Here is a 21,636-nt window from a genome sequence, read left to right on the forward strand (position 1 = left end):
GGACCTCTACGGACAATTCCTTCGACCTCATGGCTTGGTTTTTGCTCTGAGATGCACCGTCAACTGTGGGAGCTTATTATAGACAGGTGTGTTTCTAAATAATTTCCAATTAATTGAATTTACCACAGGTGAACTCCAGTCAAGTTGTAGAAACAACTCAGGGATGATCAATGGAAACAGGATGCACCTGAGCTCAGTTTCGAGTCTCATAGCAAAGGGTCTGAATACTTTTGTAAATAAGGTGTTTTTAAATAAATGTGCAAACATTTCTAAAAACCTGTTTTCACTTTGTCATTATGGGGTATTGTGTGTAGATTGATAAAGAAAATAAGGCTGTAATGTAAAAAATTTGTAAAAAGGGAAGGGGTCTGAATACTTTCCGAATGCACTGCATTTGTTTGTTTAGATTTTTCTTTTGCCTTTGTTCATGATTTTTCAGGGCCACCATAGTTTCTCAAAAACATGTGAAATCACAAAAGGTGTCTGGACCCATTTACTTTAAAAAAATTGAGATTTGGTTTAAAAAAATAGGACAGAAATACATACATTTAAAACGTCTCACACAGCCTACATATCAGTATATACAAACAATAGCTATGTCAAATAGGGAAGAGGCGTTGTGAGGTGTTTCTTTATCTGTTTTTTGATACCAGGCTTGCTGTTCACTTGAGGAATCTTTGATGGAAGGGAGTTCCATGCAATCATCCTGTACATTTTCTTGATTTTGTTATGGTTTTGGGGACTGTGAAATGACCCCTGGTGGGTAAGTGTGTGTGTCAGTGCTGTGTGTAAGTTGCCTATGCAAATAATTTGGAATTTCCAACACGCTGTTTTTTTATAAAAAATAAGAAGTGATGCAGTCAGTATCTCCTCTACTTTTAGCCAAGAGACTGATATGCATACTGTTGTATTGATTAGGGCTGAACCCATTTAGTCGGCGGTCGATTGTTTGGTCGATAGGCTGTTGGTCGACATTTCTTTAGTCACAAATTGATTTAAGTGGTACACAAGACACCTGTCTGATTCACACCTGTCTCAGTGGACTAATCCATTGCTCCGGCCACGGGGTTGGCGCAGTCCATCACTAAGAGTGGTACTGAAATTGTAAATTATTATATTATGTTCGAGTAATGGTGCAACACTAATAAATATAATATTATTTTATAACAAACACGCTTTCTCCCGCGATGGATATCGGTTGCTGTTCGCGGTTCTGAAACATAATCTTCAGTACGCCATTAAATTTGTGCCTTTCCCTATATGTTGCTATGTGCATAATAGCGAACTTAACCAGCGTATTGGTGTTGAGAACAATGCGGCTGAGGCAGCAGCAGAGTGAGGAAACGAGGAAACCACCCTTGGCTTAATTGTCTAAGAAAATTTAAGAGCGAGTATACCCCAGCTTAAGAAGGTCTATAAGTAATAGTCTAACTGTTAAGCGTGCCTGGCTTTAGAAATCATCCACAATATCTACAGAAATAAGACAGATCCTGCTTCTGTTGCCAGTTTGAGTGATTAATAGCCTACCGAATCTGTGAGCATGCATGTTTCATGTAAAGAGAGCAAGGATGGAGGGAATAGTGAATGTTTTTCCACAAAAAATTTGCTATTTTGGTAACAACTTTTCACTCAGAGAAACAAGTAAGAAATTAAATGGCTATAATGATGTTGCAGCTTCAGCATGGAACGTGTGACAAACATTTGCATATAGTTGATTTTATTCAAACACATAGGGTGTGTCTATATATGGAAAAGTACACAATTGCAAATGTTGACCGATTAACTCTCGGTCGACCAATATTTAATTTTTTGTTGTTGTCTGGGACAGCCCTAGTATTGGTAATAGCCCTCACATTATATTGAAGAGCCAGATGTGCCACTCTGTTCTGGGCCAGATGCAGTTTTTCTAGGTCCTTCTTTTCAGCACCTGACTGGGCAATAATCGAGATAAGATAAAACTACAGCCTGCAGAACTTGCTTTGTGGCGTGTGGTGTCAAAACAGAGCATTTCTTTATCATGAACAGACCTCTCCCCATCTTCACAACCATTAAATCAATATGTTTTGACTGACAGTTTACAATCCAAGGTAACACCAAGTAATTTAGTCTCCTCAACTTGCTTAACTGCCACTTTATTCATTATCAGATTCAGATGTCTAGAATTTCGGGAATAATTTCTACCAAATACAATGCTCTTAGTTTTATAGATGTTCAGAACTAGTTTCTTACTAGCCATCTATTCTAAAACTGACTGCAACTCTCTGTTTAGGGTTGCAGGGATTCCGCTAGCTGTGGTTCCCGACGCATATTGGGTTGAGTCATCAGCATACATAGACACACAGGCTTTGTTTTAATGCCAGTGTCAGGTCAGGGATAAAAATAGAAAAGAGTAGGGGGCCAAGAGTTGCCCTGCGGTACACCACACTTTACATGGTTAACATTAGAGAAGCTTCCATTAAAGAAAACCCTCTCTGTTTTATTTGACAGATGGCTCTGAATCTACGATATGGCAGAGGTTGAAAAGCCATAACACAAGGTTGTTTTTAACAGTTTATGGTCAATAATATCAAAGGCTGCACTGAAATCTAACAGTACAGCTCCCACAATCATTTTATACATTTCTTTCAACCAATTATAAGTAATTTGTGTCAGTGCATTACATGTTGAGTGCCCATCTCTATAAGCATGCTAAAAGTCTGTTAATTTGTTTACAGAGAAATAGCATTGTATCTGGACAACAAAAAAATGTATCCAAAAGTTGAATAAGCGTCGACAGCAAGCTGATTGGTTGGCTGTTAGAACCAGTAAAGGGTGCTTTACCATTCTTTGGTAACGGAATGACTTTGTTTCCTCGAACCTGGAGGGAAGCCAATTTTTTTTCTTCTCCAGACTCAAATAAAAAATGACAAATAGGAGTGGCGATATAGTTCTCTACCATCCTCAATAACTTTCCATTCTAAGTTGTCAATACCAAGTGGTTTCTCATTATTGATGGACAACAATACCTTTTCCACCTCACCCACACTAACAATACACAATTTTGAATTACAATGCTTTCCCTTCATTGTTTGGTATTTTATGCATGAATATGATGGCTCACAGTTGTTGGCATTTCATGCCTAAGTTTTCCTACTTTGCCAATGAAATAGTCAATAAAGTAATTGGCAACATCAAAAGGTTTTGTGATAAATGAGCCATCTGATTCAATTAAAGATGCCGTTGAATTAGTCTTTCTGCCCCAAAATTTCATTTACATTATACCAAAGCTTTTTTCTATCATACTTTGTCATTTATCTTTGTTTCATTAATACAATGTATTCTTCTTTTTGTTCAGGTTAGTCACACAATTTCTCGATTTACAGTAAGTTTGTCATTCGGATGTGGGGACAGACTTATTCACCACTCCTTTTGCCTGGTGCTTCTCAACCATACAGCTTTTCAATTCCTCATCAATTCCCGGGGCCTTATCAGTTCTAGCAGTCTTCTTCTGAAGTGTGCATTTAAATACTCCCCGTTATGGATTTTACAATGATGGAAATTCTCTCCAGCCAATGCTTTCCTTCAATCTAATGCATTTAAATCCACGACTGAGCGTGTGCAAGCACACACTTTAGGAGAAGCATGGATAATCGGGATGCTGCCATGGCCTCCCAACCATCTCTACTCTGAATGAATCTTTATACACATACATTTAGTGTTCAAAACATTAAGAACACTTGCTCTTTCCATGACGTAGACTGACCAGGTGAATGATGATCCCTAATTGATGTCACTTGTTAAATCGAATTCAGTTAATGAAGGGGAGGAGACTGGTTAAAGAAGGATTTTTAAGCTTGATACTATTGAGACATGGATTGTGTATGTGTGCCATTTTAGAAGGTGAATGAGTAAGACAACGGGATATGATAGCAGGTGCCAGACACACCGGTTTGTGTCAAGAACTGCAACGCTGCTGGGTTTTTCACGCTCAACAGTTTCCCGTGTGAATCAAGAATGGCCCACCACCCAAAGGACATCCAGCTAACTTGAAGCATTGGAGTCAACATGAGCCAGCATCCATGTAGATGTTTCGACACCTTGTAGAGACCATGCCCCGATGAATTGAGGCTGTTCTGAGGGCAAAAGAGGGTGGGTGCAACGCAATATTAGGAAAGTGTTATTTATTTGTACACTATATCTGAAACAAATTGATTTCAAAGGTATTGGTAAGTAAATCAGTGGGATTAGTATGCTTTGCAGTGTATATGAAAAGGTGCAGTCCTGAGTCTTTTAGTTATTTTTGTCTGTTCCCAGATGGTGAGGATGAGCACGGGTCACATGGAGGGAGACCTGCAGCCTCTCTACCTGCTACTGACTGACTGTTACATCTACCTGCTGAGGAAAGGTGAGGGTTTACTGCTCACCACGCTCTCAGATACTCTTTATTTCCGTCTCACTCTCTCTCGCTCTCTAATGCTGTGTTCCGCGTGGCTCACTTGGTAGAGCATGGGTTGTGAGTTCAAATCCCACAGGGGGAACAATAAAAACATGTATGCACTCACTACTTACTGTAAGTTGTTCTGAATAAGAGCATCTGCTAAATGACCAAAATGTAAATGTATTAGATTAACATTTGGTGGTGGCTTTTGACTTTGCTTGTCATGCTGTATCTCTCGCGCTCCCTTTCTCTCGCTCTTTCAGGTGCAGCAGAAAAGCCCTATACAGTGGAGGACGCCATCTCTTACAATGAGTTGGACTATGTCTCTGTGAGTTGTCTATACTGCTGGGATATGTTGTCTACTGTCAAGATTGTCTGTGACTGGTTTCTTGTAGTGTCACATGGTTGTCTTTTCTGCAAGGGCGCAATAGGTTTTCTTCAAGGTTAGCTTGAAGGTTGTCTTGGTCAATGTTTAACTTCAGGGTCACGCAGGATCCTTAAATTACAAGGTTCACGAGGTCAGATGGTTCATGAGTTTACTAGGTTCAGGTCGTTCTAGTTGTTGTGAATGTGAATTCCAACATGGCCGACATTCACGCAGCCATTTTGAAAGCCATTGTCCCTGTGACTCTGTCATTCAGCTTCAACATGTGCAAATGAAAATTGTCGGTGTATGGACAAATGTGCAGCGGCTGGAATTTAAGAAAGTGAAAGCCCAATTCTTATTTCATGGGCTACAGTTATGTAATGGAATTGATTTTCCAGATTGTGTGGATGCCACCATATCATTTTAGGCTATGAAGCACTTTGGGCTGTTTAAGGGAAGTGAATGAAGGAAACCTTAATTTTTATGAAAATTGTTAAAAAGTTGGTTTTATATAGCACATTTGCTTCACGACCATCACCTAAAAAGCTGATGGAGGGGAAAACGACAAGAAGGAAGAGTTGTCAATGTCCATTCCACTAAGTTGTGCTGTGATATTGTCCCTGTCCGTCTCTCAGGTGGGCGTGGACCAGCAGACGGTCACGCTGGTCTGCACAAACCGAAGACGCCAGTTTCTCCTGGACACATCCGACTCCTCGTTGACTATGTGAGTGCTTCCTCTCCTCTGCCCTGCTCTCCCCTTCTCCCTGGGGGCATCTTTATAGTCTAAGGTGGCTTCCTCTCCCATTTCCTTTCTTCCAAATGCATGGACACTAAAGGGCTGGACTGAGAAATCAAGTTCCTAGTTGGCATGCCCTCACTTAGATCATGTTTTCATATCAGTATGGATGAAGGAGAGGAGACCAGTAGAAGAAATCACTCTTTATCCCTCCCTCTCTTTTCTAATCCAGTATGCTCTTTTTCCTTCTCTCTCTATCCTTCAGCTGGTTCCTGGCAGCCCTGAAGTCGGCCATGATTAAGGGGTGCAGGGAGCCTCCTTACCCCTCGGTGCTGACCGACGCCACCATGGAGAAACTAGCCCTCACTAAGTTTGTCTCCCAGGAGTCTCACTGTGAGGTGAGGAACACCGATATCTAGCTAGGCCTGCACACTAACATCATTTCTCAGGCTCTGTCATGTAAATGAAAGACAAATGTCATGTTGAAAAATGCCTGGATACTGATTTATGCTCAAGAAGTGAAGTATAAATTTGATTGGAATCAAATTACAATAGGCACTTAACCGTCATCAATTATGGATTAGATCTGATGGAGTGCTAATATGCATCAGTAGACATCACCAGCTCAACCATATGTGTTCTACAGTATACACTACCATTCAAAAGTTTGGGGTCACTTAGAAATGTCCTTGTTTTTTAAAGAAAAACACATTTTTTTTTTTTGGTCCATTTAAAATAACATCAAATTGATCAGAAATACAGTGTAGACATTGTTAATGTTGTAAATGACTATTATAGCTGGAAACGGCAGATATTTAATGGAATATCTACATAGGCGTACAGAGGCCCGTTATCAGCAAACATCACTCCTGTTCCAATGGCACGTTGTGTTAGCTAATCCAAGTTTATCATTTTAAAAGGCTAATTGATCATTAGAAAACCCTTTTGCAATTATGTTAGCACAGCTGAAAACTGTTGTCCTGATTAAAGAAGCAATAACACTGGCCTTCTTTAGACTAGTTGACTATCTGGAGAATCAGCATTTGAGGGTTTGATTACAGGCTCAATTGGGCCAGAAACAAATAACTTTCTTCTGAAACTCGCCAGTCTATTCTTGTTCTGAGAAATGAAGGCTGTTCCATGCGAGAAATTGCCAAGAAACTGAAGATCTTGTACAATGCTGTGTACTACTCCCTTCACAGAACAGTGAAGAGGCATCGCCAGCATGCTGGCATTCAAAGCAGAGTTCCAAAGAAAAAGCCATATCTCAGACTGTACAATAAAAATAAAAGATTAAGATTGGCAAAAGAACACCGAGGAACTCTGCCTAGAAGGCCAGCATCCCGGAGTCGCCTCTTCACTGTTGGTGTTTTGCGGATGCTATTTATTGAAGCTGCCAGTTGAGGACTTGTGAGGCGTCTGTTTCCCAAACTAGACACTCTAATGTACTTGTCCTCTTGCTCAGTTGTGCAAAGAGGCCTCCCACTCCTCTTTCTATTCTGGTTATAGCCAATTTGCGCTGTTCTATGAAGGGAGTAGTACACAGCGTTGTACGTGATCTTCAGTTTCTTGGCAATTTCTCGTATGGAATAGACTGAGTTTCAGAAGCAAGTTCTTTGTTTCTGGCCATTTTGAGCCTGTAATCGAACCCACAAATGCTGATGCTCCAGTCTAAAGAAGGCCAGTTTTATTGCTTCTTTAATCAGGACAACAGTTTTCAGCTGTGCTAACATAATTGCAAAAGGGTTTTCTAATGATCAATTAGCCTTTTAAAATGATAAACTTGGATTAGCTAACACAACGTGCCATTGGAACACAGGAGTGATGGTTGCTGATAATGGGCCTAGGTAGATATTCCATATAAAAATGTGCCGTGTACAGCTAAAATAGTCATTTACAACATGAACAATGTCTACACCGTATTTCTGATCAATTTCATGTTATTTTAATAGACAAGCTGATTTTTTTTCTTTCAAAAACAAGGACATTTCTAAGTGACCCCAAACTTTTAATGGTAGTGTATATGCTCAACACGTATAACAATGAGTAATAGACAAATGATAGAATTGTTTATTGACGCTGTGTGTCTCTGTAGGTTTCTGAAGTGGTCATCCGCCTGTATTCTTTGGTCCACTGGGAGGACCCCATGGATGTGACTCTGGCCCCCCAGACAGCCTTGGTGGGTGCCGGAGACTCCTCCAGCACTAAAGAGGGCCCCTTACTCTACAGAGCAGGCACCACCTACCTGGGCAAGGAGCTGTGGAAGAGCTGTTACCTCGTACTGAGGCATGTATGAGCAGCCATATGCTTTTAGTGGTGCAATATGCAGAAATCCCTCCACCATTGCCTGGTTGCTAAAATTCTGTTTCCATTATTTGAGTTTGTGACAAAACAACTAATGTAGAGTCATTGTGCAATCTAAACCGCTGTGAAATATATTTTCAATTACCAAAAATATAGTATTTTTAGCTATTTGAAGCCGGGGAGCATCGAAATATCGCACATAGAACGGATCTACCGCTTATCAGAATGACGGATCTATAACTCACATTTCTATGTGAATTTGGTCGGGTCGCCCACAAAGCTACACATTACGCCTTTTAATATAACCGATCAAATTTCAATCAATCAAATGTGTTTATAAAGCGAAACCACTTGAGGTCAAAGAACGGCTGGACCTCCTCAGCCATTGCACCAGATGTTGTCATCGGCTGTTCTATTGTAAGAAACATCTTGGTTCCCGGCGCAAAAACCCTATGCTATCCTGGAGCACAAGTACAGGGCATTACAAGGCTGCTTCCGACCGTTCTATGACAGATGCCGGGAGCTGATGCTGTCGTCGTCCATGTGGGGTCAAACGACATTAGGAGTGCTAGCTCGGAACTTCTGAAAATGGATTATGAAGAACTTATTCTAGTACTGAAAGATTCCAAGAAGCGGACAATTATTTCAGGTCCGGTACCATCGTTGGGCTACGGTGTGAAATATTTAGCATGCTACTGGCATTACACACCTGGCTAAAAGATTACTGTAGCTCTGTTGGAATCACTTTTATAGATAACTTTGACACCTTCTGGAAACCGAGAATGCTGTACATGAGTGACTGAGTCCATCCAAATCATCTTGTCTCCTGGACTCCACACATTTCAAGGCTGCATTGAGACAATGACTCAAGACCAGCTCTGTTAATCCCTACCATTGTGTTGCTGAGTTGTCATAATGCTGCAACAAATGTACATTATCCCAGGGGCTTTGGCAGACACTAAATGCCTCTTGATTCTAAAGCTATTGTATGCAGTAATCATCTGCCTATGAACCTGAGTTATACTGTCAGCACTGAGGCGGTGTGCCCTAGTAGGAAGTCCACTGAGTGTAGCTCACCCTGCAATATCAGCTCAAACATAACTAACATGAGCATGTTTACTTCTGCTAAGTTTCCCAGTAAAGCAATAAAAACAATCAAGCATCCCAGAAAAGTGCAAAAAATAGCCCACATTAACATACAGTTGAATTCGGAAGTGTGCATACACCTTAGCCAAATACATTTAAACTTCGTTTTTCACAATTCCTGACATTTAATCCTAGTAAAAATTCCCTGTCTTAGGTCAGTTAGGATCACCACTTTATTTTAAGAATGTGAAATGTCAGAATAATAGTGTAGAGTGATTTATTTCAGCTTTAATTCTTTCATCACATTCCCAGTGGGTCAGAAGTTTACGTTACACTCAATTAGTATTTGGTAGCATTGGCTTTAAATTGTGTAACTTGGGTTAAACGTGTCAGGTAGCCTTCCACAAGCATCCCACAATTATTTGGGTGAATTTTGGCCCATTCCTCCTGACAGAGCTGGTGTAACTGAGTCAGGTTTGCAGGCCTCCATGCTCACACACACTTTTTCAGTTCTGCCCACAAAATTTCTACAGGATTGAGGTCAGGGCTTTGTGATGGCCACTCCAGTACCTTGCCTTTGTCCATTTTGCCACAACTTTTGAAGTATGCTTAGGGTCATTGTCAATTTTTGGAAGACCCATTTGCGACCAAGCTTTAACTTCCTGACTTATGTCTTGAGATGTTGCTTCAATATATCCACGTATTTTCCTACCTCATGATGCCATCTATTTTGTGAAGTGCACCAGTCCCTCCTGCAGCAAAGCACCCCCACAACATGATGCTGCCACCCCCGTGCTTCACGGTTGGGATGGTGTTCTTCGGCTTGCAAGCATCCCCCTTTTTGCTCCAAACATAATGATGGTCGTTATGGCCGAACAGTTCTATTTTTGTTTCATCAGACCAGAGGACATTTCTCGAAAAAGTAAGATCTTTGTCCCCATGTGCAGTTGCAAACCGTAGTCTGGCTTTTTTATGGCGGTTTTGGAGCAGTGGTTTCTTCATTGCTGAGCAGCCTTTCAGGTTGTCGATATAGGACTCGTTTTACTGTGGATATAGATACTTTTGTACCTGTTTCCTCCAGCGTCTTCACAAGGTCCTCTGCTGTTGTTCTGGGATTGATTTGCACTTTTCGCACCAAAGTACGTTCATCTCTAGGAAACAGAAGGTGTCTCCTTCCTGAGTGGTATGACGGCTGCGTGGTCCCATGGTGTTTATACTTGCGTACTATTGTTTGTACAGATGAACATGGTACCTTCAGGCATTTGGAAATTGCTCCCAAGGATGAACCAGACTTGTGGAGGTCTACAATTTTTTTCCTGAGGTCTTGGCTGATTTCTTTTGATTTTCCCATGATGTCAAGCAAAGAGGCACTGAGTTTGAAGGTAGGCCTTGAAATACATCCACAGGTACACCTCACATGGCTAATTGACATCATTTGAGTCAATCAGAAGCCAAAAAAAATCTACTTTAGTAGTACTTTAAAGTATTTTTACTTAAGTACTTTACACCACTGGTAATAGATGACATTCTCTGGAACTCGCTTAGATAATACCTTTGATACAGTGGTAGCAATACATGGTTATAACTTCTACAGAAAAGACAGAAATGCCAATGGAGGCAGTGTTGCAGTCTATATTCAGATCCACATTCCTGTGAAGCTTAGAGAGGATCTCATGTTAAATACTGTTGAATTATACCGAATAAAAATATAAACGCAACCTGCAACAATTTCAAAGATTTTACTTACTTACAGTTCATATGAGGAAATCAGTCAATTGAAATGAATGAATTACTGCCTTGCTATGGATTTCACATGACTGGGAATACAGATATGCATCTGGTGGTCAGATAGCTTAGGAAAAAATGGTCCTTACAATGGGCCTCAGGATCTTGTCACGGTATTTCTGTGTATTCAAATTGCCATCGATAAAACGCAATTGTGTTCGTTGTCCCTAGCTTATGCCTGCCCATACGTAACCCCACCGCCACCATGAGCCACTCTGTTCACAACGTTGACATCAGCAAACTGCTCGCCCACACAAGGCCATACACATGGTCTGGTGTTGTGAGGCTGGTTGGATGCACTGCCAAATTGTCTAAAACGACATTGGAGGCGGCTTATGGTAGGGAAATGAACATTACATTCTCTGGCAGCAGCTCTGGTGGATATTCGTGCAGTATGCATGTCAATTGCACGCTCCCACAACTTGAGACATCTGTGGCGTTGTGTGACAAAACTGCACATTTTTGTCATTTTACTGTCCCAGGCACAAGGTTCACCTGTGTAATGACCATGCTTCTTGATATGCCACACCTGTCAGGAAGATGGATTATCTTGGCAAAGAAGATGTGGGATGTAAAATGTTTGCACAAAATTTGAGAGAAATAAGCTTATGTGCATATGAAACATTTCTAGGATCTTTTATTTCAGCTCATGAAACACAGAACCAACACATTACATGTTGCATTTTCTTTTTTTCTTAATGTAATATTTTTTCTTAATGTAATAATATCATCAAGTTGCCCTCAAGAAAAAGCTGCAACCTGGTTCAGGTTATCAGTCAACCTACCAGAGTTATTACAAACTGCATAGGAATGAAATCATCAAGTATTGATCACATCTTTACTAATGCTGCAGAAATTTGCTTTAAAGCAGTATCCAAATCCATTGGCTGTAGTGATATCTAGGATAATCATAGTCTAATATAGTAAACTCAGCAAAAAAAGAAACACCCCTTTTTCAGGACCCTGTCTTTCAAGGATAATTTGTAAAAATCCAAATAACTTCACAGATCTTCATTGTAAAGGGTTTAAACACTGTTTCCCATGCTTGTTAAATGCACCATGAACAATTAATGTACATGCACCTGTGGAACGGTCGTTAAAACACTAACAGTAGGCAATTAACTCACCGTCGCTGGACCAGACAGGACTGACAAAAAGGGCTCTTCACTGGCGAGTCGTGGTTTTATCTCACCAGGGGTGATGGTTGGATTCACGTTTATCGTTGAAGGAATGAGCATTACACCGAGACCTGTACTCTGGAGCGGGATCGATTTTGGAGGTGGAGGGTCCGTCATGGTCTGGGGCGGTGTGTCACAGCATCATCGGGCTGAGCTTGTTGTTGTTGCAGGCAATCTCAACGCTGTGCGTCACAGGGAAGACATCCTCCCTCATGTGGTACCGTTCCTGCATGCTCATCCTGACATGACCCTCCAGCATGACAATGCCACCAGCCATACTGCTCGTTCTGTGCGTGATTTCCTGCAAGACAGGAATGTCAGTGTTCTGCCATGGCCAGCGACGAGCCTGGATCTCAATCCCATTGAGCACGTCTGGGACCTGTTGGATCGAAGGGTGAGGGCTAGGGCCATTCCCCCCAGAAATGTCCGGGAACTTGCAGGTGCCTTGGTGGAAGTGGGTAGCATCAGACTAAATAAATGGCAAATAAGTCTGGCACTGCAGCCGTTTGGCAAATATACTTTAAATTTGAGAAATCATGTGACTAAACTGAATAATAATAAGAGACTATACTATGAAACAAAGATAAATCATATAAAGAATGACAGTAAAAAGCTTTGGAGCACCTTCAATGAATTTCTGGGCAAAAAGGCAAACTCAGCTCCATCATTCATTGAATCAGATGGCTCCTTCATCACAACACCCACTGATATTGCCAACTACTTTAATGATTTTTTAATGGGCAAGATTAGCAAACTTAGGCATGACATGCCAGCAACAAATGCCGACACTACACATCCAAGTATAGCTGACCAAATTATGAGCCCACAAAGATCTCCGCCACGGCACAACCCATGGGGGGACGCCAACCCAGACAGGAAGACCACGTCAGTGACTCAACCTACTCAAGTGACGCACCCCTCCTAGGGACGGCATGGAAGACCACCAATAAGCGAGTGACTCAGCCCCTGTAATAGGGTTAGAGGCAGAGAATCCCAGTGGAGAGAGGGGAACCGGCCAGGCAGAGACAGCAAGGGCGGTTCGTTGCTACAGCGCCTTTCCGTTCACCTTCACACACCTGGGCCAGACTACACTCAATCATAGGACCCACTGAAGAGATGAGTCTTCGGTAAAGACTTAAAGGTTGAGACTGAGTCTGCATCTCTCACATGGGTAGGCAGACCATTCCATAAAAATGGAGCTCTATAGGAGAAATCCCTGCCTCCAGCTGTTTGCTTAGAAATTCTAGGGACAATTAGGAGGCCTGCGTCTTGTGACCGTAGCGTACGTGTAGGTATGTACGGCAGGACCAAATCGTAAAGATGGGTAGGAGCAAGCCCATGTATGCTTTGTAGGTTGGCAGTAAAACCTTGAAATCAGCCCTAGTCTTAACAGGACGCCAGTGTGGAGAGGCTAGTTGTGGAGTAATATGATCACATTTTTTGGTTCTAGTCAAGTCTATTTAGTGCTTTACCCGGAGAGTTAGTCGGAGAGTACAGCATTACAGTAGTCTAATTTAGAAGTGACAAAAGCATGGATTAGGTTTTCTGCATAATTCTTTGGCAAAACGCTAGGATTTTTTGCAATGTTACGAAGATGGGAAAAAAGCTGCCCTTGAAATATTCTTGATATGTTCATCAAATGAGAGATCAAGGTCCAGAGTAACACCAAGGTTCTTCAGTTTTTTTGGAGACTGCTGTACAACCATCAAGATTAATTGTCAGATCAAACTGCAGATCTCTTTGTTTCTTGGACCTAGAACTAGCATCTCGGTTCCTTATGTCTGAAGCACAGGCTTCCAGGGTATGCAATTTTGGGGCCTCACCATGTTTCATCTAATTGTAAAGCTGTGAATCATCCGCATATTAGTGAATATTGACATTGTGTTTACGAAGGACATCAAGAGGTAGAATATTTACATTTAAGTCATTTAGCGGACGCTCTTATCCAGAGCGACTTACAAATTGGTGCATTCACCTTATGATATCCAGTGGAACAACCACTTTACAATAGTGCATCTAAATCTTTTAGGGGGGGGGGGTTAGAAGGATTACTTTATCCTATCCTAGGTATTCCTTAAAGAGGTGGGGTTTCAGGTGTCTCCGGAATGTGGTGATTGACTCCGCTGTCCTGGCGTCGTGAGGGAGCTTGTTCCACCATTGGGGTGCCAGAACAGCGAACAGTTTTGACTGGGCTGAGCGGGAACTGTGCTTCCTCAGAGGTAGAGAGGTGAGCAGGTCAGAGGTGGATGAACGCAGTGCCCTTGCTTGGGTGTAGGGCCTGATCAGAGCCTGAAGGTACGGAGGTGCCGTTCCCCTCACAGCTCCGTAGGCAAGCACCATGGTCTTGTAGCGGATGCGAGCTTCAACTGGATGCCAGTGGAGAGAGCGGAGGAGCGGGGTGACGTGAGAGAACTTGGGAAGGTTGAACACCAGACGGGCTGCGGCGTTCTGGATGAGTTGTAGGGGTTTAATGGCACAGGCAGGGAGCCCAGCCAACAGCGAGTTGCAGTAATCCAGACGGGAGATGACAAGTGCCTGGATTAGGACCTGCGCTGCTTCCTTTGTGATGCAGGGTCGTATTCTGCGAATGTTGTAGAGCATGAACCTACAGGATCGGGTCACCGCCTTGATGTTAGTGGAGAATGACAGGGTGTTGTCCAGGGTCACGCCAAGGTTCTTAGCACTCTGGGAGGAGGACACAATGGAGTTGTCAACCGTGATGGCGAGATCATGGAACGGGCAGTCCTTCCCCGGGAGGAAGAGCAGCTCCGTCTTGCCGAGGTTCAGCTTGAGGTGGTGATCCGTCATCCACACTGATATGTCAGCCAGACATGCGATTCGCCACCTGGTTATCAGAAGGGGGAAAGGAGAAGATTAATTGTGTGTCGTCTGCATAGCAATGCTAGGAGAGACCATGTGAGGATATGACAGAGCCAAGTGACTTGGTGTATAGCGCGAATAGGAGAGGGCCTAGAACAGAGTGTCCCCCAGGGCTCTGTTCTAGGCCCTCTCATATATATATATATATATATATATATATATATATATATATATATATATATATATATATATATATTAGTGTAATAGTAGTGGTCCTAAAACAGAACCTTGAGGAACACTGAAACTTGCGATTGATTTGTCAGAGGACAAACCATCCATATATTTCCGACTGATAAGATCTAAACCAGGCAAGAACTTGTCTGTGTTGACCAATTTAGAGTTTCCAATCTCGCCTAAAGAATGTTGGGATCGATGGTGTCAAGCGGCATTAAGGTCTAGGAGCACAAGGATGGATGCAAAACCTTGGTCTGACGCCATTGAAAGGTAATTTACCACCTTCACGAGCGTGGTCTCAGTACAATGATGGGGTCTAAAAGAGACTGGATCCTTTAGTATTTATTTTTCTTCATAATGGCAGGAAGTAGATTTGATATAGGCCAGTTTTTAGTTAACATTTTCCAGGTTAAGGTTTGGCTTTTTCAGGAGAGGCTTTATTTCTACCACTTTTAGTGAGTTTGGTACACATCCGGAGGATAGGGAGACTTTTATTATGATTAACACAGGAATTAGTTATTTTAGTCGTTTAGTTGGAATAGGGTCCAGTAGGGAGCTGGAAGGTTTAGAGGCCATGACTATTTTCATAAATGCGTCGAGAGATACAGGATTTTTTTAAAACTTCATCTCCATTGATCCTAGGTCTTGGCAGTTCTGTGCAGACTCAGGACAAATGAGTTATAGGGAAATATGCATGTTCAAAGAGGAGTCCTTAATTTGCTTTCTAATGATCAAATCAAATGTTATTTGTCACATGCGCCGAATACAACAGGTGTAGACCTTAGTGAAATGCTTACTTACAAGCCCTTAACCAACAATGCAGTTTGAGGAAAATACCTAAAAAAAGAAGAGATAAGAATAACATATAATTAAAGAGCAGCAGTAAATAACAATAGCGGGGATATATACAGGGGGTACCAGTACAGAGTCAATGTGCGGGGGCACCGGTATTGAGGTAATATGTATGTGTAGGTAGAGTTATTAAAGTGACTATGCATAGATGATAACAGAGTAGCAGCAGCGTAGAAGAGGGCGGGGGCAATGCAAATAGTCCGGGTTGCCATTTGATTAGCTGTTCAGGAGTCTTATGGCTTGGGGGTAGAAGCTGTTTAGAAGCCTCTTGGACCTAGACTTGGCGCTCAGGTACTGCTTGTTGCGGTAGCAGAGAGAACAGTCTGACTCGGGTGGCTGGAGTCTGACAATTTTTAGGGCCTTCCTCTGACACTGCCTGGTTTAAAGGGCCTGGATGGCGGAAGCTTGTCCCTGGTGATGTACTGGGCCATACGCACTACCCTCTGTAGTGCCTTGCGGTCGTAGGCCGAGCAGTTGCCCTACCAGGCAGTGATGCAACCTGTCAGGATGCTCTCGATGGTGCAGCTGTAAAACCTTTTGAGCATCTGAGGACCCATGCCAAATCCTTTGTCTCCTGAGGGGGAATAGGTTTTGTCATGCCCTCTTCACGACAGTCTTGGTTAATGAATTCATTACTGCTGAAGTGAAGGCCATCACTTGGGCTTTGCGACAGTATAACATTTTGGGGGGGGATTTTTTGTTTTTATTCTCCTCAATCCGTTTGGGAAAAGTAGGCAGATCGAGCAGCAGTGAGGGCTCTTCGATATTGTACGGTATTGTCTTTCCAAGCTTGTTGGAAGTCTTCTAGTTTGGTGGAGCGACATTTCCGTTCCAATGTAAACTTAACGCATGTTGGACAAAACCCACTGAGTCAATGATGGCTCTGAAAGCCTTTTAGTGGGTCTGTGGACTTTTCCATGTGAATATTGAAGTCACCAAAAATGTTAATATTATCTGCCATGACTACGAAGTCCGATTTAGAAATTCAGGGAACACTGTATAAAGTGATTGACAATAGCTATATAAAGTGATTGATTAGGCTCCATAGATTTCATGACTTGAAGCTCAAAAGACAAATGCATTCATTTTTTTTCTAGATCAAGGCACAGGCACGGGTGTCTCAATGGGTAAAGCTGTGCTGACTACACTGACTGTGCTAGTGGCAGACTCCACTAAGCTGTCAGGCTGGCTAACATTGTGGAGTTAGTGCCCTGTCTATGTTGATAGAAAAGACGAGAGCTGTAGAGCACATCATTCCCCTTAACTGGGAGGGGGCCAGAGACAATTACTCGACGCCAACACATCTTTCTAGCTAAGTTGTAAGCTGAAGTTATGTTGCGTTTGGTGACCTGACTGTTTCATCCTAACATTGTTAGTGCCGACATGGACAACATACCCCTATGCCATCTACACGTGCCAGTTTCAGCCTTAGCCAGCACCGTCTTCAGATGAGCCTTTACGTCGGTAGCCCTGCCCCCTGGTAAACAATGTATGATCGCTGGATGATTATTTTTGAGTCGAATATTGCGGGTAATGGAGTCTCCAATGACTAGGGTTTTCAATTTGTGGGAGGGAGGCTTTGGCAGCTCAGACTCGGGTAGAGGAGAGACCTGAGAAGGCTCGGGCTCTGACTCAGTGGGGAAAACCGGTTGAAAGTTAATATCGCCTGAGTGAGCGGCACCGGTGGAGCGTGCCGACAGCATTGCTTTACAGAAGCCATGAGAAAATGATCTAGCTGCTGGGACTGTGCAGGGGATTAACACAACTACCTGTATTTATTGGTAGCACAGACGCTGTATCATCCTTTCCTACACTTAAATTACTCTTGCCTAATGATTTGCGTCTGATGCTGAGCTTGCAACTCTGCTATCCTCACCATAATGTGATAGTTCTCCTGTATATTATGAGTACAGCGAATGCAATGAGAAGGCATAATGTTACTTAGCTTTTTTCAGCTGGAGGAGGTCCTGCAGATCTCGGTCCAGATAAAGTGTCCAGGGTCAAAATGATGTGTGAGGACAAAGCTAAGGTGTTGGTAAATTTGTTAAATACAGTTTGATTAAATAGTTATTAAGAGTAAAAATCCAAATATCAACAAGCAGTACAGCAGTATGGAGACAACACCTTGTTCTTAGACATTATAAAGGCTCATGCATGCTTATAGCAAGTAATAAAGCATTATACCTGAATGCTTTAAGTGTTACCGATTTTACATATCTGCCTCTTACATCTGTAATAGAATGTTGTGTAACTTTACTTTAACAGGTTGAAGTATGGCTACAATAACCATTTAACATGTTCTTATTTTAATGCAACTGCAATATTAAATGTAATAATATAATGCTAATCATACATTTCATATGAATAGCTCTTTCATACATTTCATACAATAATATATTTCAATAATGTGATCCTCTTGTTCAGCAATGGGAATCTGTACCAGTATACAGAAAAGAGTGATGCGACACCACTGATGTCCATCACTATGGGGTAAGTCATTCTGTGTTACTGCTCATACTCATGTGTGGTGTGACTGTTTATGGTGGGGTAATTTTCACAAGAGAATGGATTTGTGGCTAGAGCTTTTATGGATCAAGTGGTTAGAACAAGTGGACTGGGTTCGAACATAGTTGATCACACTTATTTTGCTGAATCATCCGAAGTCATTATTTGAGAAATACCCATAGATACTATATCTATTGCTATGAAAATAAAATGTTTTACCCTCTCTTATTTAATTGGAAATAGTAGGCTGTGGTTGACTTTTCATCTTTTAATTGTTGTTTGACCATCTGTGTACTCTCTCTTTTTCTTAATCCAGGGGTGAGCACTGCGGAGGTTGCCGGCGCTTCAACAGCACGGAGTTGCCTCATGCCTTCCAGGTGATCCTCACAGAGCGGCCTCCTCTGGTGCTGAGTGCTGACAATGAGGGAGACATGTCCGACTGGATGCTGGTGCTCTGCCAGTCAGTCTCCAAAGGGGTGAGGAGATACACACGCTGCACTCTGACACAGATGCACTTTGACTCACACACACCGTGTACACACACACTCACATATCACTTACATACTTCCCAGCACATGTTTAAAACTCACCTCATGGCTGCTTGGCTTTGCTCACAGCCCTGGGCGAAAATTTGTGACCATGCATGGCTGTACAAGCAGATTTTGCCATGTTATTGGCATGAGGAACAGAATACCCTAGTAGTATTCAAAACCTTTGTATGCATGAACATGTCATTCCTTCTCTCCCACCTTTTTGAGTACAGTTTCTCCAGATTAAATCGAAGATTCCCTGCAGAAAAGGGATCTTTCCATGATTTTCAGATTATTTCAATTTTGTTTATCAGTAGCTCTTAAGTACATAGGCTAAATACAGTTAAAGTCAGATGTTTACATACACCTTAGCCAAATACTTTTAAACTCAGTTTTTCCCAATTCCTGACATTTAATCCTAGTAAAAATTCCCTGTTTTAGGTCAGTTAGGATCACCACTTTAGTTTAAGAATGTGAAATGTCAGAATAATAGTAGAGAGAATGATTAATTTCAGCTTTTATTTCTTTCATCACATTCCCAGTGGGTCAGAAGTTTACATACATTCAATTAGTATTTGGTAGCATTGCCTTTAAATTGTTGAACTTGGGTCAAATGTTTAGGGTAGCCTTCCACAAGCTTCCCGCAATAAATTGGGTGAATTGTGGCCCATTCCTCCTGACAGTGCTGGTGTAACTGAGTCAGGTTTGTAGGCCTCCTTGCTCACACATGCTTTTTCAGTGCTGCCCACAAAGCTTCTATGGGATTGAAGTCGGGGCTTTGTGATGGCCACTCCAATACCTTGACTTTGTTGTCCTTAAGCCATTTTGCCACAACTTTTGAAGTATGCTTGGGGTCATTGTCCATTTCTAAGACCCATTTGCGACCAAGCTTTAACTTGCTGACTGATGTCTTAAGATGTTGCTTCAATATATCCACATAATGTTCCTTCCTCATGATTTCATCTATTTTGTGAAGTGCACCAGTCCCTCCTGCAGCAAAGCACCCCCACAACATGATGCTGTCCGTGCTTCACGGTTGGGATGGTGTTCTTCGGCTTGCAAGCCTCCCCCTTTTTCCTGTTTGGCCATAATGTTTGGTGATTATGGCCAAACAGTTCTATTTTTGTTTCATCAGACCAGAGGACATTTCTCCAAAAAGTACGATCTTTGTCCCCATGTGCAGTTGCCAACCGTAGTCTGGCTTTTTTTATGGCGGTTTTGGAGCAGTCTTCCTTGCTGAGCGGCCTTTCAGGTTATGTCAATATAAGACTCGTTTTACTGTGGATATAGATACTTTTGTACCTGTTTCCTCCAGCATCTTCACAAGGTCCTTTGCTGTTGTTCTGGGATTGATTTGCACTTTTCGCACCGAAGTACGTTCATCTCTAGGAGACAGAACGCGTCTCCTTCCTGAGTGGTATGACGGCTGCGTGGTCCCATTGTGTGCATACTTGTGTACTATTGTTTGTACAGATGAACGTGGTACCTTCAGGCGTTTAGAAATTGCTCCCAAGGATGAACCATACTTGTGGAGGTCTACAATTTATTTTCTGGGGTCTTGGCTGATTTCTTTTGATTTTCCCTTGATATCAAGCAAAGAGACACTGAGTTTGAAGGTAGGCATTGAAATACATCCACAGGTACACCTCCAATTGACTCAAATTATGTCAATTAGCCTATCAGAAGCTTCTAAAGCCAATTTCTGGAATTTTCCAAGCTGTTTTAAAGGCACAGTCAACTTAGTGTATGTACACTTCTGACCCACTGGAATTGTGATACAGTGAATTATAAGTGAAATAATCTGTCTGTAAACAATTGTTGGAAAAATTGTGTCATGCAAAAAGTAGATGTCCTAAGTGACTTGCCATAACTATAGTTTCTTAACAAGAAATTTGTGGATTGTTGAGAAACGAGTTTTAATGACTCTAACCTAAGTGTATGTAAACTTCCGACTTCAACTGTATGTCTGTATTTTATAATTAAATTAGACTGGTTTCCCTAGAGCCCCCCCCCCCCACCCAATATAAATGTTTTCATTATTTAACCCTTTCTGTGATTGCAGGTGATCCCCCAGGGAGTGGCGCCCACGCCGTGTATCCCCTGTTGCCTGGTGGTGACGGACAGGGAACTGCTGACATGCCACCAGGACTGCCAGACCAGCTTCTTCCGCTCGCTGGGCAGAGCTGAGCTCTCTGACATTAGTTCTGTCAGCCTGGAGGACGACAAGGAGTACTGTGTTGTTGTGAGTGACTTCACGCCTGCCTAACCTCTGACCAAATGGAGGTTGTCCTCACTTTCCTGTGCTCTCTAGTCTTTTCTTTCTGTCTCAATTAAATTCTCAGAACAGATTGAATTTGTTCTATTGAACATGAACACTATAAAGGCATTTTATTTATATGAAGAATATTGTAGATAATAGGCTGAATCTACCGCACATCCAAAAACGATTAGTAAAGGTGCTGGAGGCAAAATGCTAAACTGGAGAAACAGGAGAAAGTCTCTGCATACTTCCAGTCCGATGGAAATGTATTTTAAAAGTAGATGAGCTATCATGAAGGTCGACTGACTGAAAGCTCAGCTGCTATTAAAATACATTTGCATCTGACTGGAAATGTGCAGATACTTTTTCCTGTTTCTCGAATTATATGAAGAATGCCTTGGGTCCTCGTGTTTTGATTATCAACTAACCCCTTAACCAAAGAGCACCTTCAAACTGGAAAGATGCGCTTCCCATCCATTTTTCTTCTCAATTAAATATTACTATTAATCCCTGAGGGGAAATTAGAAAGGCATTGACAGGTATTGGCGTTGACTGTTTATCT

General features: G+C 42.1%; 1 protein-coding gene across 2 annotated transcripts in view; it reads left to right on the plus strand.

Moving 5' to 3' along the window:
* Nucleotides 1-21,636, plus strand: part of LOC106572009 (pleckstrin homology domain-containing family M member 2) — a 45,687-nt gene that overhangs the window by 18,507 nt on the left and 5,544 nt on the right. For both annotated transcript variants that reach the window (XM_014145701.3, XM_014145702.3), the window contains 8 exons: nucleotides 4,294-4,384; nucleotides 4,681-4,745; nucleotides 5,420-5,508; nucleotides 5,786-5,918; nucleotides 7,616-7,806; nucleotides 18,204-18,269; nucleotides 18,601-18,760; nucleotides 20,877-21,056. In XM_014145701.3, the coding sequence (XP_014001176.1) occupies nucleotides 4,294-4,384; nucleotides 4,681-4,745; nucleotides 5,420-5,508; nucleotides 5,786-5,918; nucleotides 7,616-7,806; nucleotides 18,204-18,269; nucleotides 18,601-18,760; nucleotides 20,877-21,056 (975 nt within the window). The remainder of the gene's footprint in view (nucleotides 1-4,293; nucleotides 4,385-4,680; nucleotides 4,746-5,419; nucleotides 5,509-5,785; nucleotides 5,919-7,615; nucleotides 7,807-18,203; nucleotides 18,270-18,600; nucleotides 18,761-20,876; nucleotides 21,057-21,636) is intronic.

This window comes from Salmo salar, chromosome 15 (assembly GCF_965601325.2).
Source record: "Salmo salar chromosome 15, fSalSal1, whole genome shotgun sequence".
Classification (NCBI taxonomy): Eukaryota; Metazoa; Chordata; class Actinopteri; order Salmoniformes; family Salmonidae; genus Salmo; species Salmo salar.